The sequence below is a fragment of the Danaus plexippus genome, chromosome 5 (genome assembly GCF_018135715.1).
Source record: "Danaus plexippus chromosome 5, MEX_DaPlex, whole genome shotgun sequence".
NCBI classification, from domain to species: Eukaryota; Metazoa; Arthropoda; class Insecta; order Lepidoptera; family Nymphalidae; genus Danaus; species Danaus plexippus.
In genome coordinates this window covers 3,611,175-3,626,685 of record NC_083539.1, presented here as the reverse complement: position 1 = coordinate 3,626,685, position 15,511 = coordinate 3,611,175, and the positions used below count along the sequence as shown (strand labels likewise).

At 36.0% G+C, this 15,511-nt stretch overlaps 1 protein-coding gene across 1 annotated transcript in view; it reads right to left on the bottom strand.

Moving 5' to 3' along the window:
• Positions 1-15,511, bottom strand: part of LOC116769246 (protein unc-80 homolog) — a 29,508-nt gene that overhangs the window by 8,023 nt on the left and 5,974 nt on the right. Inside the window, exons 14-51 of the mRNA XM_061528038.1 lie at positions 15,189-15,386; positions 14,935-15,120; positions 14,737-14,867; positions 14,370-14,608; positions 14,101-14,294; positions 13,706-13,860; positions 13,160-13,310; positions 12,801-12,993; positions 12,458-12,626; positions 11,940-12,034; positions 11,445-11,635; positions 10,588-10,705; positions 10,450-10,517; positions 9,999-10,134; positions 9,385-9,559; positions 9,248-9,286; positions 9,137-9,172; positions 8,477-8,633; positions 7,988-8,147; positions 7,813-7,905; positions 7,494-7,642; positions 7,288-7,407; positions 7,094-7,206; positions 6,639-6,798; positions 6,125-6,354; positions 5,757-5,982; positions 5,498-5,684; positions 5,052-5,221; positions 4,614-4,862; positions 4,417-4,546; positions 4,193-4,333; positions 3,109-3,302; positions 2,582-2,727; positions 1,933-2,127; positions 1,654-1,849; positions 1,120-1,338; positions 615-760; positions 82-262 (exon numbers count right to left, since the gene is read on the bottom strand). Coding sequence (XP_061384022.1) covers positions 82-262; positions 615-760; positions 1,120-1,338; positions 1,654-1,849; positions 1,933-2,127; positions 2,582-2,727; positions 3,109-3,302; positions 4,193-4,333; positions 4,417-4,546; positions 4,614-4,862; positions 5,052-5,221; positions 5,498-5,684; positions 5,757-5,982; positions 6,125-6,354; positions 6,639-6,798; positions 7,094-7,206; positions 7,288-7,407; positions 7,494-7,642; positions 7,813-7,905; positions 7,988-8,147; positions 8,477-8,633; positions 9,137-9,172; positions 9,248-9,286; positions 9,385-9,559; positions 9,999-10,134; positions 10,450-10,517; positions 10,588-10,705; positions 11,445-11,635; positions 11,940-12,034; positions 12,458-12,626; positions 12,801-12,993; positions 13,160-13,310; positions 13,706-13,860; positions 14,101-14,294; positions 14,370-14,608; positions 14,737-14,867; positions 14,935-15,120; positions 15,189-15,386 — 6,036 coding nt within the window. The remainder of the gene's footprint in view (positions 1-81; positions 263-614; positions 761-1,119; positions 1,339-1,653; positions 1,850-1,932; positions 2,128-2,581; positions 2,728-3,108; positions 3,303-4,192; positions 4,334-4,416; positions 4,547-4,613; positions 4,863-5,051; positions 5,222-5,497; positions 5,685-5,756; positions 5,983-6,124; positions 6,355-6,638; positions 6,799-7,093; positions 7,207-7,287; positions 7,408-7,493; positions 7,643-7,812; positions 7,906-7,987; positions 8,148-8,476; positions 8,634-9,136; positions 9,173-9,247; positions 9,287-9,384; positions 9,560-9,998; positions 10,135-10,449; positions 10,518-10,587; positions 10,706-11,444; positions 11,636-11,939; positions 12,035-12,457; positions 12,627-12,800; positions 12,994-13,159; positions 13,311-13,705; positions 13,861-14,100; positions 14,295-14,369; positions 14,609-14,736; positions 14,868-14,934; positions 15,121-15,188; positions 15,387-15,511) is intronic.

Below are 15,511 nucleotides of genomic sequence, written 5' to 3'. Positions count from 1 at the left end.
TAACAGGTGTCAGAAACGCAAACTCTGAACGGCCATAACATGGCAATATGGCCGCCATATTGCTATTATTACGTAATATACCTCGGAGTCCTCGGCAGCGCCGTAGTCGGGTGCGGGCGGCGGCCGCGAGTGGTCGCTGACGTAACGAGAGTGAGACTCGTCGTCGAGAGCGTCCAGTGGCAGGAAGGCTGTTGGGCCGCGACAACCACGCTGAGACGAACCTTTGTGCTCTGGAGACGTGCGGTATGGACCGTTGTAAGACCTGACGGTGGTAACTCATATATAAGTAACGGTGACCTCGGCTCAGTCCGGAATAGTTACATATATGTATTAATAAAAATTATTAGTAGATATAATTTATAAAATTTAAGTTAGCTATGCTCTATTATATAATTTAAATTGTCTCAACGTGAGTTCTTTGTAGACGTTGCAGCTGTTTCGAATATTAAAGGAATAGACAGACACAAAAACGGACAAAATTGTAATAATAATGTTCCAATTTTACATCTCTTATATTATGAACGAAAATTTGCATTGTACGTAACTCTTTAAATGTTAATTTAAACGTTTCTTTATATTAAAAAAATTTAAATCCAAATATATTTTTAACTCACTTGGATAATCCTTCACAATTATTTACTAGTGTTTTTATAGCTATTGCAAGTTGCTGTATGATTTCCTTTTCAGTTTTCCCCTCTCTGTTATATGTGGGTAGTTGTATTTGTTTCACATAGCAGGGAAGAATTGCTTCCAATATTATCTGGAACAATGTTATCATGTTTAAACCACTCTCAAGATAAAACTACTGAATGAATTTCAATCAAACATCACAGTAATATAATTCATTCATTCAGTCAGTCATTCATTCATTAGAATAAAATATAGGTTACAACTAATGCTTCCATTCCATGTAGGTACAGAAAAACACGGTACCTGTGTTTTATATGAAGTCAAATTATACACGACAGATGTCGCTAGTAAGTGTAGTGTAGTTATTATTTTTAACAGCCGTTATTCGTTTCTTTCTTAATAGAATTTAAAATAAACGCGGTCAAAGCTGGTAATGAATATGCACATGCATGCATGCATATAATTATACTTTATTTTGAAGTTACATACGAGCATTTGATATCCCCGCATGCTCTCGGCACTATACGACACGACCATGACGCAGAGACTGATGCAGTCTAGTACGTTGACCATTTCCTCTTCATCTCTGTAGCAGAAGTCGATGGGTTTGAGAGGTTTCTCTTCTTTGATTAGTTCAGCGATGTGTAACGGGTCTGGTGATGGCGTCTCCAGGCTTAGCAGCAGGTTGAACAGACAGCTGGATTGGACCTGGAATAAAAGTTGGTACATTTTTACAGAATATTCGTCATATGGAGCCAATCGTCAACATTGTAGCTAATCTCTCCACATGTCTGTAATTATTTGAGAAGTATACGTTAAATTAATTGAATTTTATGACGTCTAAATATTAGTATGTGTATTATTTAAAAATATAAAATATAAAGAAAAAATATTTTGTTATTAACAGAATTAAAAATTAGTAGTATAGAGATTATTACTTAGGATATTATTTAGACACGAGTTTTTTTTGTTTTACAGATTTTTAATTTCTTTTTTTTTTCCGAAATAAAAGAATACACTCACTTTGCTAGCATCGCCGAATGCAGCTTCTTCATCAGTATCTAGTATAGCGGACACCGAACCGAACATTTGTAATATGAACGGTTTCCTGTTCAGCAAGTAGAATTGCTTAACAGCGTATTCAATGGTGGTCGTCACTAACTTATTGGTTTGGAAGTTCGAATATATTTGCAACAACGTGGGCATTATGAGGAGATATCTAAAAAAAATGTACATATCTTATTTATTGTAATAACGATAAAATCCTGTATTTGGTTATTCGATTATATAATTTGAACGCACCCATTGGTTGAGAAGATATTTTTAAAATTGAACGCTGCGTTAACATAGGTGGCTATGACGTAGCGCAGTATGAGACAGTCCTCGCTGTGAAGCATCAGGGCGCCGTTCAGGACGTTCAGAAACAGATGGATATCACGAGACGAGGTGAAGTTACCGGCCATAGCTTCAAACATACGGGAAATAAGACGGACCCACCTGTAACACGATTTATACAATCTTATTATAAATATCCTTTTAAGCAATCTTCATTATTAGTTTTCTTATGCAAAAATTACTCAAAACAGTACTATATGTTGCTATATTTTTTCTAATACATTTGTTTCCTTGGCAATTTTAATTTTAAAACTGATTGTGAGTTAAAAAGTTAAGCAATAAGGGACAGACAAACTGACTTTTGTCATTAGTCCTTTATAAGTCACAAGCACATTGCTATGTTTATATTGCGTTTTTGCCGATTCCGTATACTTACTGTAAGTTGGAAATGCCACACTACATAAAGATCTTTAACAGTTTAATATTTTATGTCTTCGCAAATTATAGTGATAACGTGGGTTATTGAAGTGTTTAGTGCGATTATGCAGACTTGGGCTATGTAAACCGACTATGAGAATATTTTTAGTCTAGGATAATGGCAAATATAATTTATTACATGAACTTATGCAGAACATCCAAGCCAAGGAGCGTTGAGCCGAGGGGTCCGCGACTGTATAGAGTGAGATCGGCTTCCAGAGCTTTCCGAGGAAACGAGGGTAGTTTCATCAGCTCGTCGTGAAGAAACACCACCCTTTGAACCACCTGTATTATAACCTTACACTGATTATTCAGAAAAACGTTAATATAGTTAATACTGGTTTTATTAACTAATTACGTAAAATTATAAAATATAAATGCTGTTAAAAAAATGTATGTTACCTTCATTATAATTTTGTATTATTTCAAATATTTTTGTAGAAATTTAATGTTTTGTTTCTATCAGTGAACTAAATAAAACTAAAAAATGATATACCCTATCAATGATTAAATTCCTCTACGAATACACAAAACAATATATGTATAATTATTGTACTACATAAATTTCTATTAGTTGTATTTGCTTAAAATGCAGGGAAAATATAGAACACCCTAGAGTGTTTTTGTGACAGTATGAGAACTTTCTGAATAAATATCAATGGTTACCATATCAACATTTTTTAGTATGGCCCACGTCAGTAGGACCTTCCCTATCTCGACGAACTTGATGAGCAGTTCCTGTCTCTGGAGTCTCTCGAAGGCTTCTTCAGGCTGCATGTGTACCAGACCCAGCTGAGGGTACTGGGAGCGCTTGAAGAAGTAGTGGTCGCGGACGTATGATGACGGATTGTGGATTTGACCTTGGAAGTTATTTATAAATACATAAATATAAAACATGCTTCAGTGAAATATCCTACTATCAGGGCTGTTTTATGTCTTTGGATAAATTAATTGGGTTCTGGAACAATTTTTTGTGATAAATCAAAAAGCTATATATGATTTATAACAAAACTTTTTGGTTGTTTATTTGTTTTTTTGGAAACATTCAAAAGTAATTTTTTCGTAACAATTCAAAGGTTATGAGAGTCGCGGATAAAATATGGTCATAAATATAATGCGCTGTTATTAAATACCTATACAATTATGACGTCACAACTATGGTGACCAAATGTGGCGCGATTATGGCCACGGGATTTTTATTTGAGTTTCATAATTTTTTCAATTTGAAATGTTTTTTAAGTTTTTTTTGCATTAAATTTCAATACTATTAATAATAGATAATTGAATATTGAAAATACATAAAAAAAAAACACTCAATTATGGATTATATCAATATAAAACCTAGTATTATAAATTGTATGTTTAAGAATGTTAATCGTTACTGGATACGTGTAATCACATATTAAATTAACCACTTTGCTGACTTTTTAACCTGATCCGTATTTTAACCTAATTTTGAAGTAATAATTTATATTTTTAGTAAAATTAGATATTTAGAAAAAATAAATTGTGAGTAGAGTCCCTCCTTGTTGGAAGTTGCATAAGAAGTTTCACTTCAACATATGTGAAATTAATTAACTTTCATCATCATCATCATCATCATCATCAGCCTATAGGAGCTCACTGCTGAGCAAAGGCCTCTTCTCGCATGGAGAAGGTTAGAACATTAATCACCACGCTTGCTCAAGACGGGTTGGCGATTTCAATCTTATAATTTGAAATTGTAAGACCAGGTTTCATCTCAACTTACGTGTTTTAAAATCAACGAGAAAATATTCCTCATGCATCTTTTCCGGTATACCGAAGTAGTCGAGTGATTCTCTTAAAATTTGGCAGAATTGTGTATCTTCCTGTACTGGGAATTGTGACGGTATACTACCCTCATTATCAGCTGGAATAATGGATTAGTGTTAATTGTTTATAAAAATATATCCTCAAGTAAATTTTGCATAACAACACACTACTACAACTTACATGGGCCATGTACAATAATTTTCTTAGCGGCCGGAACGTTGGCGGTCAGCAAAATGGATGCATCACATTGCTCTTTACGAAGTATTTGCTTGAGATCTTTGAACATTATACCATGGACGCTATGTACGACCTATAAGAAGACATTAAAATAAACAAAGGAGCACTCAAAAAACGTTCCTAATAAGTAACGCACTTACCATCCATAGAATTGATAAGGCAGCTCCAATGAGCCTCTGTCCATCCTCATGAGGTGTTCGTACGTAGAACATGACATATCCGATTATATAGTTGTATAGAGCGAAAGCTGCCTGCTGAGGTAACCTCGGTATGAAACGAATTAAATGCCGAAGAAGTTTGAACATCTCGTCTTGATGATCACGCGTGAGTCGTTCTAACACGTGACGGAGAAATAGGGCCGAGTCTTCGACTAGACAACCCCAAATAACCTGAAAATATTACAGACGAATTAAAATGTTGGAAGCCATTACTGGCAAATTCAGCCAATATTTTTCTAGGACCAGTCAGATAGTAGGAATCACCTAGATTTTGCTTATCATCTATTTAGCTAAGCCCTATAGTAGTTAAGTTATTATAACTACAATCAACAAAGCACAAGTACATTTTGTTGTCAATACCTGATAAGCGACTTCATATACGGAACATCCCTCCCTGGATACGGCCGCGTCGTCTAAAAGCGCTATAATTTCAGCCACAGCTGAGCAAAGTACCGAAGGAAACAGAGCTGATGCAACCTGAGTGTGGTGAGAACCTCGGACTCCTTCAGCTATCTCTTCATCAGCTGGTGCTGTTATACAATATATTATGTACATTTGGGGGATTTATTTGGCACTAAGCTATTTAGTATGAAACTGATAGTTAATAATATAGTTGCAATATATAACTGGTTTTCTTTTTGGTGACAATATGAAGGCCTTAGGCCTATCCATCGCTTAAAATTTCATAGGAGAGAAAACATCCCTTGATGGAAATAAAAGTTTTTTCATACATAAATTAGCTTTGCAGAAATTTCAAAGCAATTTTATTTGCTTTGAAAGGATATGATAAAATTGATGATTCTTACGTTCAATATGATCATCCGCAGCGTGGTCTAAAGCAGGTTCCCTCGCGGCTTGTCTGGTGATTGGGATTGTTGTAATGAGAAAGCTCTCCCTTTCCGCTTTTTTCTTATCATCCCGTTGCTGTAATGCTTTCTTTATAGCCTCTGTCTGCTGTTTCTTGCGAGTTTTTGTAGCCGTTACGAGGGACCTCTACAAATAAGTAGCATGACATTTTAGCATACGTAGCACGACGTAAAGTTTACTAAATATTACTTAACTCACATGTCTTTCTTGGTTCAAAGTCATTTCCATGTCCTTGTCTTTGACCTGCGGACTCCACGGTGGGTCAACGACCGCTAATGACTCAATCCCTATTTTAGGTGATGGTAAAGTGAATTCGATGCCAGGTGGCGGTACTTTGAACGTCACAGAAGCACCTTCCTCCATCCGAGGCCACACTTGATATCGCAATTTCCACATGACTTGGAAACGAAGAATTGCATTAATTCTGTAAGTTAATTATATTAATTACAACACATTTTACTTAAGCCACGATATTTTAGAGATGATCTGAAACGCTAGTTGTTTTTTTTTTGTATTTTCTATTTCCATTGTTTCTAAACGTGATTTATATGTGCTAAGGTGTTCACCTGACAGCAGGGTCGGCATGTTTGAGATCTCTTTGCATAAGGTGTTGTGGAGCGGCGGGGGCTCGAACAGCGGCCAAAGCGAACAAAGCCGCGGCACACGCGCTAAGCTCACGGTCTGGTTCCAGGAGCAGTCTCCACGCTACACCGGCTGCCTCCGAGAACACCTCCTCAGACAACGTGGTAGCACCCTTTACCAACGTCGCCAATGGCGCGTGGTATGCTTCACGAACCTGTACACATTTATTGTGGTTATATTATATACAACGAATTTTGTGAAGATTAAGATCAGTGTATATACTATGTATTCTACATTTTCTCACTGTATATAGCCCATAATATGTGATAAAGTAAATTTAATAAAAATTTCATTGATTGGTAGCTCCGGAAATTACATTAATGCATCAGTACAGTGCTTTATTTTAATAAAATAATTTCTTAGTCTCTATAGATAATAATTAGACTTCATTGCGATTGATGTATTTGGAATATAATACGATAAGGTTATTAAGTGAACCTGAGTTTTGATATATTTGAGTATAGCTGGCGGTTCCAGTGGGGGGTAAGGTATAGTTCCGGGCGCGGCGGCAGGGGGCGCCTCCGTGTGAGGCAGGTTGTGTTCTCCACCCGCAGCCCGGTACGCTAACCCAGCACTCTCTATCACTGAGCGGTCGATTCTGAATGTATGTCATTATTATTACTTTTTTTTTAATGCTTAACGAAAACAAACGATATTTGGAGTATATATAGTTTATGAACCCTACATATTAAAACCACCTCATATTTTAAATGGATTAATAGTAATTTACTATTAAAGAATTCATTTTACACAGAAATCATATTTTACTTTCATTACATAGTTGTGCGTACAAATATAGTTTAGAAACAAGAGCAGATCAAAGACCATTCAAAAGTATTTGCTACTGGCCTTGGGTTCACTTAGCCCGGAAAAGAGTCTAAGAAACAGTATACCTGTCGTTTGCATGATCCGAAGGCTTCCTTGTCCTCCGACCTCGTCTCGTTTCACTTGAACCTTCTTCGTTACTTGTGCTATTCATTTCTGGACCAAACTTTTCACCGTAAATCTACAACATACAAACGTTTATTTTTCGCCATATTATTAGTTATCGTGTATACACTTGTTTTACGTGAATTCCTTCTTATACCTTTTGCACCGATTTCATAAGTCTCATTGTGGCGCGCATGTTGCGACGGAAGCAGTAAGGATGACAGAAATTCTGATGGCAGCATACGTAATTGAACGAATTCAGGAACTTTACAATGACCTGTAAAATAACTTACTTAAAACCACTAAGTCGAGGATGTACAACCCTGAAAAGTAAAAAATGCTATTTCAATAACAAAAACATACCTTGAGCCATGGGTAGCCTTTGTTTGTTAACGGTGGGTCTGTGGAGTTACTGTCAGGGCTGTCAGGAGGATGGTCGTGGTCGTCTGACAGTACACCTGGACTCTCCTCACCACCGCTGTCCACTTCGTTCGGCATTATTACCGTACCTCCTAAAAAACATTGATTACTCTTAAGTCTATTAACAATATGTTAAAAAACAGATCATATTTTTTTCTAGAATTCTACATGTTGGAAAGAAAATTAGACAACACAACAATAGGAACTTTGAAACTTTAAGATCTTTGGTGAACAAATTACGAATATATGACTTATAATTTACCTGTTCCGGGATAAATTTCAGACGTATCGCTCCTATCGGATAAAGAGGATACCTTTCTTCTGCTTTGTATTGAGTCAGATCTTCGGGTGACGACTGGAACACCAAAAAGGATCCATTAACTCATGTACACACTGACAACCGTTTATATCTTTATATGATATATTTGTATATTTACATTCATCCACATCTCTGGAATCTTTCTGCCTCAGTTTTATTGATCGCCGTTTGAAAGATCCGTAAGCAGCGTGTTGCTGTGTATTACGGCGAGCGATGCCCTTCGCACGTGAGCCAAGACGCGACTTCTTATCATCAGCGCTTGGTATCACTTCCGGTAACTGAATTGTTAACCAAATTTAATATTTATATACAAGTGTACAGGAATATACATACAATTGTATATATGTAAATTGTAAGTATTAACAATTTTAAGATCATAGGTGCTTGTGTGTTTCTAATAAAGGTAGGATTTGAACATGTCAATATTTCAATACATATGTAAATTGAGAAAATTTCTTTGCTTTTTTTTTGTCACAGGAACTAAATTATACTCAAATTAGTATATCTTTCAAACTTGTGACAACACGTAGCCCTTACAATACACAACAGAAAATCGAAAATTTCGTATCTTATATCCAATGTCAGAGTATTTCCCCATTATTCTCACCGTAACGTTACTGCCACCGGACACGTTTTCTGGTTCGTGAAGTACGAATGATATTTTTCTCTCCGTTTCAGCGCCGGCTATCGACTGTAGACTTTGAGCTGAGGCTTGCGAATGTCCCATACTCGATAAAGCCATACTCCACCGACGATTTGCCTCTCTGAATTTTTTATTGACAAATCAGCAACATATTGTACGTACGCAACAAAACTATACCAATCTATCTGTATTCTATGTCACCATTGACATATTCGTGTTCATTAAAATTTTACATGCCAATACAATGAAGCGCTAATCTTTTCTAAACTAGAAAGTGTTTGAAAAAAAATTTCCAAATCAATCTGTGATTTTCATACCTACCTTTTAGTATTAAAAATATATTTTAACACCATGCATTTATATTCTTTTTAGTATATGTGGCCGATTAAAAATAAATTAATTCGTCAAATTCTCAATCTTCACGGTCTATGGCTATACTAAAATATAGGAGAAATTTCCATAGCCACGTGCTGACGTCATTTACAAGTGTAACCTACTCCATACCAATCTTTATCCTCGTCTATTACCATTAAAATTCGTTTTTAAAGTGACGTTTTATTTCGTGTTTACAATCTATGTGCATGCACATATCGCGCAAAAACATGCATTATCTGATAAACATACTCGACTGGCATTAATGTGTGTTGACTGCTAAGAGCCCTGTTAAAATGAAAAGTTTTTATCACAATATGTAATTCGTATACATTACTAAATAACGTAACATAATGAACTCACTTATTATTACACAATAAACGTCTCCGCTTTTGCATCCACCTTCGCAAAACATAATAACAAAATCATTGACACAACGTTACCATATATAGCAACTACTTACCAAAAATATATGATTGCATGTCATGCGGAAATCGTACCTGTACACGCGGTCCCAAGGTCCCCTTTCCTTTAACGATGACCGACAGGATTTTGGTAGGTTTTGGTATGTCTCCCTCAAGAAGGCGGTGATTTCAAACAGTAACATACATGCGACTATTCTGAGAGCTCGAGGACATTCCGCGCCAATCGTTTTACCGGGAAGGCGGATACTGGCTGGGATCATAAATAAAGTATATTAAATTATTTTTTGTTTAAATTAATGCTGTACGTACTTTTACTGCATACTGATTTAGGGGGTGCTGATATTAGGGTTCCTGGGGTGATATTATAAATCTCGAGCAAATTTTAACTAATTTCAGTGGTAACCGTTACAAAAGTTCTTATTTTTGGAACAAACTCCAATTCAGGTTACAGAAAAATTAAGGAGCAGAAACCATCAGATAACTTTTAATAATTCTTTTGATTTTGCAAGGCGGTATGAGAATGTGTCTCTAAAATATACGAAATTTCAGATTTGGGAGTATTCATCGTATAATATATATCTCTGGTCGTTACAAATGATTTTTGTAGTATTTTCATTTACAAGGGGGAGGTCGGGAGGTCGTACTTTCGAGTAACGAATTTTCTCTTTATTGTAAATAGGTTTCAATACCCTCATCCAAGAAGTCTTCCTCTTCATCCTGCTGTAACAGTTCTCGCTGACCGTCAGGGTCGTTTACTAAGTTAACAACCGTCTCTATGTGTTTCTTGTCCTCATTCAGCATATCATCAAGTCTATTGCCTATAGCCTAGTAGGGGAAAAATCTTCTATACAAGTGATCTTCTTAAGTGTTTGCCTTAGTACAGTATCAGCTTGAAAAACTCTATGTAATCAGGTTTTTAGTATAAATTATTTATATATTATTAAATCTATATAACGTTTGTTTTCTGTTAATGAAGTGGGATCAATTTTAATTTCTTTATAATTCTTCAATAACGTCATATAAATTTATGTTATATTTTTTTTAAAGGACCTTCCGTAGGGTTATCTTCGGAGAAGAAATATACTGTGACTTATTCGTGTTTTCTTTGCGTTTTTTCTTCAATTTACAAAGTGTTCTTACCTCCGCCCATTGATAGAATAGTTTTCCAGCTAAACGTTGTCGTCTCAGCTGTAGCGGACCCGAGGACACTACGGAGAACGCTTTATATGTATTAAATTTCATTATCTTAAAACACCAATAAAATGTGAAGAAACATACGTGGATTTTTAGCCATATTTGATTTCAGCCAATAGGGCCACTGGCCTTTATTGCAATTGTGAACTAAATGTGCGCATTCCAGTAATATCGCCGCTCGACCGACGACGACTGTGTTTGGCTGGAAAAATACGTGAATTATTAAATAAAAAATTCTCAATTATTAATTATTATTACCATTATAATTGCACCCTTTTTATGTACGTTTAAATAATAAATTTTAATATTACATTTATTTTTTGTTACTCTTTGTTCAACGTTAGTGAGTTTTTACACAAATGCCCAAAACGGTGTTTAGAATATTATGACTTTTCAGTTTTAGTACTAGCGTCATATTTAGTGGGAATGTCGTTAGTCCTTTGTAGGGTTGAAACAGATTAAAATCAAACTGGGTTAAGTCATTATGAACCAGAGGTCTACTTTTATGGTTTCGTTCACTCTAGTTCCGTATTCTTTAGAAATTTGACGTCTCACCAGTCACTTGTGAATACCGTTTATTAGGAAGCAGAACTCCCAGCTTTTTTTTAGGTGTTGAGGAAAATCACTGCCCTGATATCCGTTGTGTACGTATTTTGCTAAATATGCACTTACATTGCGCTATAGTGAAGTAATAATAATTACAACTGCGCCAAATTGTTTTTTGACAACCTACTTGGTGGGCAGTAGTCACCGTCGCCCATGGACATCCGCAACATAAGAGATCTTGCAGATGAGTTGCCAACCTTGGTTGTTGAGGAAGAGTGAGGAATGGGATTTAGGAGATGACAGGAAAGGGTAAGAATAGGGAAAAGGCAACCGGATCTCTAAAGTATATATATAAGGTATGTATCACAGGTTTCATGATAAAAAAAAACTCTTACAAGATCCAAAAGCGCTGCCATAAACAATGCGTCAGGTGTGTTTCCTGGCTGTGTGGCGTCCAACATGAAGCTGAATCTCGCGAGACCAGCGTACAACGGAGCCGCTGATACGAGACGACGACGCTTCAGTACCACCACCTCGGACTCGCCGCCACCTGAACCACCTTCGGCTGAACCGCGACGAGACATGTCTGCAATACATGACCAGCTCTCGTAACTTTGGATACCCAATTAAAGGTTTAAAATATGATACAAAAATATAGATACAGTATTATTAATCTTTTAGCTTTAGTCGAATAATTTTATTATAAATGTTTAATATTCGAAACATTCGTATTTCTAATAGTGTTGAATTATTTCAATACTATTTATAATTTGTATGGTAGTGAGTTGTTAATCTTACATGTGAGGATCGTATCGTAAACAACGAATTATAAGAGATGTGATATCATGACCAAGTAATAGTGTTGGGACTTTAAATCATTAAGTACTTACATCCACCGCTGGTCTCTTCGATACTTCCGTCTCTTTTCTTGCCCATCTTCCTCAGACCGAATCTATTTAATCTGTCTTCGACTCGTTTCCTCGCCCTGTAATGAACACATATTTCATCATATTTAAGTCAAGTGTAAACTATCTTAATAATCTATGACAAAGACAACATCATAACTAGTATATGTAGCCACATACTTTAGCATTTAAAAATTCTTGTAGATATTTTATCGAATGTACAAATTTATTTCGTTCTTTTACAAATAGTGATTTTTTGCAAATGTGAGATTAACTACTGGAAGACAAAAATATATATTTTGTGATGCATATAAGTGCTATTTTTAAAACTGTCAACATCGGCATAACACTATCGTAGTCAGCAATTTATGAATATTTTTTTAAAGGTCCCAGTTTCAGAATAATTTTTAGCCAAGGTAAATAAGAGTTTTGGTACAGAACTCAAAAATATTCTTGATATTCATCCGTACTGTACCCATGAACCAAGTCGACATTGATGATACCTATTAAGAGTATATCCGACTCGTCGTTTAACATGAACTGGTCGGGACACGGGCTGGGCGTGATGTCGCGCCAACGACGCCATACTGCCGGATATGGGCAGCGACTCCCCGGACCCCGCGCCGTTACGGACCAGTGGCTGAGGGTGAGGCTTCTGGCGGAACCATTTCACTAAACCATAATAGCATCAGTTAGTAATCTTTTTTTTTTTAGGAAAACAAAAATTATTTTCGTATTAAAATTTTAATAATCTGAAATCCAAAATGGATTTCTGCATAGCTTACTGATGGATTTTAAGCTTAACAACAAATATTTAGGAAAATGATCTTGATCTGATATCTTTACCAATGCCGCTAATATGAAATTTGGAGTTCAATGACTTGGAGTGTGTAATTTTGTGGTGGGGGGTGATATCGGTGGAGGAGGTAGATGGTATCGTCCGTTCTGACTGTCTAGGGGTCAGCTGATATCTCCGAGTTCGAACTGATAGCGGACTTTGACTGGAAGACTCCTCGCCTCCTTCTGTTTCTAGAAGACTCTGGAAATAAAAAAGAGCATACACATATCTCTGACCACTTACATAATAGTTGAGATAAATGAGACACTTCTTTATAATGTATTGTAATGTATATAGTATAGCAAAATTCCTAATCTATTCAGTTTTTTCTACGGGGAATACGATTTAAGGTAAAACCTAATTTTACCGAAGACTCTAGTAATAGATATAAAGTCCTAACATGGGCTCCAGTCGATGAAGTACTACGTTTCTTAAATGTGAACTTCTTGTGAGATTTGTCTTCAGTATACACGGGCTCAGGATCAGCCGGTCGTTCTTCATCAGCACGAGGAACATGCCTGAACAGGTACAGATATATAACATACAAAAAATATTTGAAAAATATAAATGTTGATTTTTGTGATATCAGTTGAATTCTTGGACGAAGCTGGGGTTAATTCTAATATTACTATCACATTACACATAAGCAATGCCCAAAAATAACTTGTCTTTAAAACTCTGTACACACAGAGTTACCTTAGTGAAAGAGTGGGTTAGTTTTGTTATCTCTTCTTAATTGTTACTATTAACACCATGAACTGAAGTTTTTTGATGGAATTTTTCTTTGGACGCTAAAGTCTCGTGGTATATAATGTATATATTATTATGAAATCATCGAATTAAGAGAGAATGTTTGAAATTAAGAAATTCTTAAGAAATATAACAAATCACTTTATAACTTGGCTATCTAGACCTGATAACCCTGGTTGTTTGCATATTGGCTTCCTTTGGTTGTGTTCCTGGTTTCTCAGCAGTATCCAACAACCCGCTGAACGCCACCAACCGAAATTGACCTCCATGGGCCTCCCTTACATAACTTAATAATAGACGGACTTCTGCGTATAGATTCTGTATTCAAGTTAAAAAAAAAACTAATTAAATGTGAAAATATAATATAACTTATTCATAACTTTGAAATTCTTATTATAAATTATTTTCGGAATAAACAAAGAACTAATTATATATTTGTTTCAGAAAATAGTAAATGTTAGGAAAGATGAAAACTTTTTTGCTTTTTGAAGGTTACAAACAGAAATTAGTGTTCTAAAATTCAATTAGGATCAATTTAACTCAAATGAATTGACTTACAGAATTGTCCAAGAGCTTCAACTCCTTATGCATCAATGCAAATCTAGTCACAAGAACTCTAAACGTAGACTCCACTATAAAATACTCTATAGACCGATTAGCGTTGGAACCGTGTCCAGCACCGAAATTCGTGGCATATCCGGCTTGTAAATGACTTATATCCGGGGATTTAACGAAGTTTCTTTTCTGTTGATCTAAAAAACATTCACATAGCAAGTCATAATGCGAAAAGGTCACAAGAATAAGGAAATTATGTGTTCTAGACTTACTCATAGGAGAAACCATATTGGCCGGTTCGACACAGTAACCCAAGGTCGCGTGGAGGTTGTCCAATACTTCTCTGATGGGTGCGAACTGCATCATTTCCTTGAGTCTATGCGTGAACTTTGTAACAGATGCTGTTCTCAGCTGTTTCAATGAGTTACGGGCTTGTACCCGGAGACATTCTGCTTGAGGACCCCTCAGTGCGGAAGTGCAGCCGTGGGAACATCCTAGCTGACGTAATAATCTGGAAATAATATCGCATATTATGGTGAAGATGAAAGTACTCTCCCGTAGCTTTTTTGGCGTTCAGATCACCATTTACGGCTATTATTTATTAAGTAAAAGATGTGAAAATGTTATAAGATTTTGTACCTTAGAAGAATATACATAATCATATAGTAAGGGCAGTCCAAATTATCATCTCTCTTTATCTTTTCCTTACTTCCAGCATCAACGTTCGTGGATTCTTGACTTTGGGCTGCGGGAATGCCTGAATCCCTTTCCTAAAACGAAATGTTATTTAAAAAAAAATAGAAGATTTAATTGAAAACATTGTCCAAACTTATTAACCTTGCCCTCCTTTTCTTTGTGAAATTCAGCGACTGGATCTATGATCTCTAATTCAAACTGTACTGGATTCGGTTTCCAATTTTTGTGGACTTCGATTTCAATTAAAGTGTCGACCAAATTTAACATGACCTCCATCACTCTTATGGTTATGTAGAAACTTTCCATAGTCGACACAGAGTACACCGCCTAAAAAATCTTCAATATTCATATCGATTGATTTTATATAATTAAATCGATTGATTTATCGAGATCACCTTAAGCACAACTTGGTAGTTGATATCTCCTCCCCTGGTAATGTAATGCGTAGAACCCACTGCTTCCTGGACGTCCTCTATTACGTACGTGATATTGGAGTCGGTTTGCGATCGACTGAGACTCGGTTTACGCTCCGGTGTAGGTATGTGCTGTGATCCTTGTATACTAACCGAATCCATTTGCGATTCAATAGAACCCTGTAAATCAATCGTTTGAAAATGGCCCCCAAAATAATTTACTAAATATATAGTTATCTCGAAAATGAATAATAAGCAAAATAGTAATTGATGACTTCATTGTAATTGCACTTTAATAAAAGAAG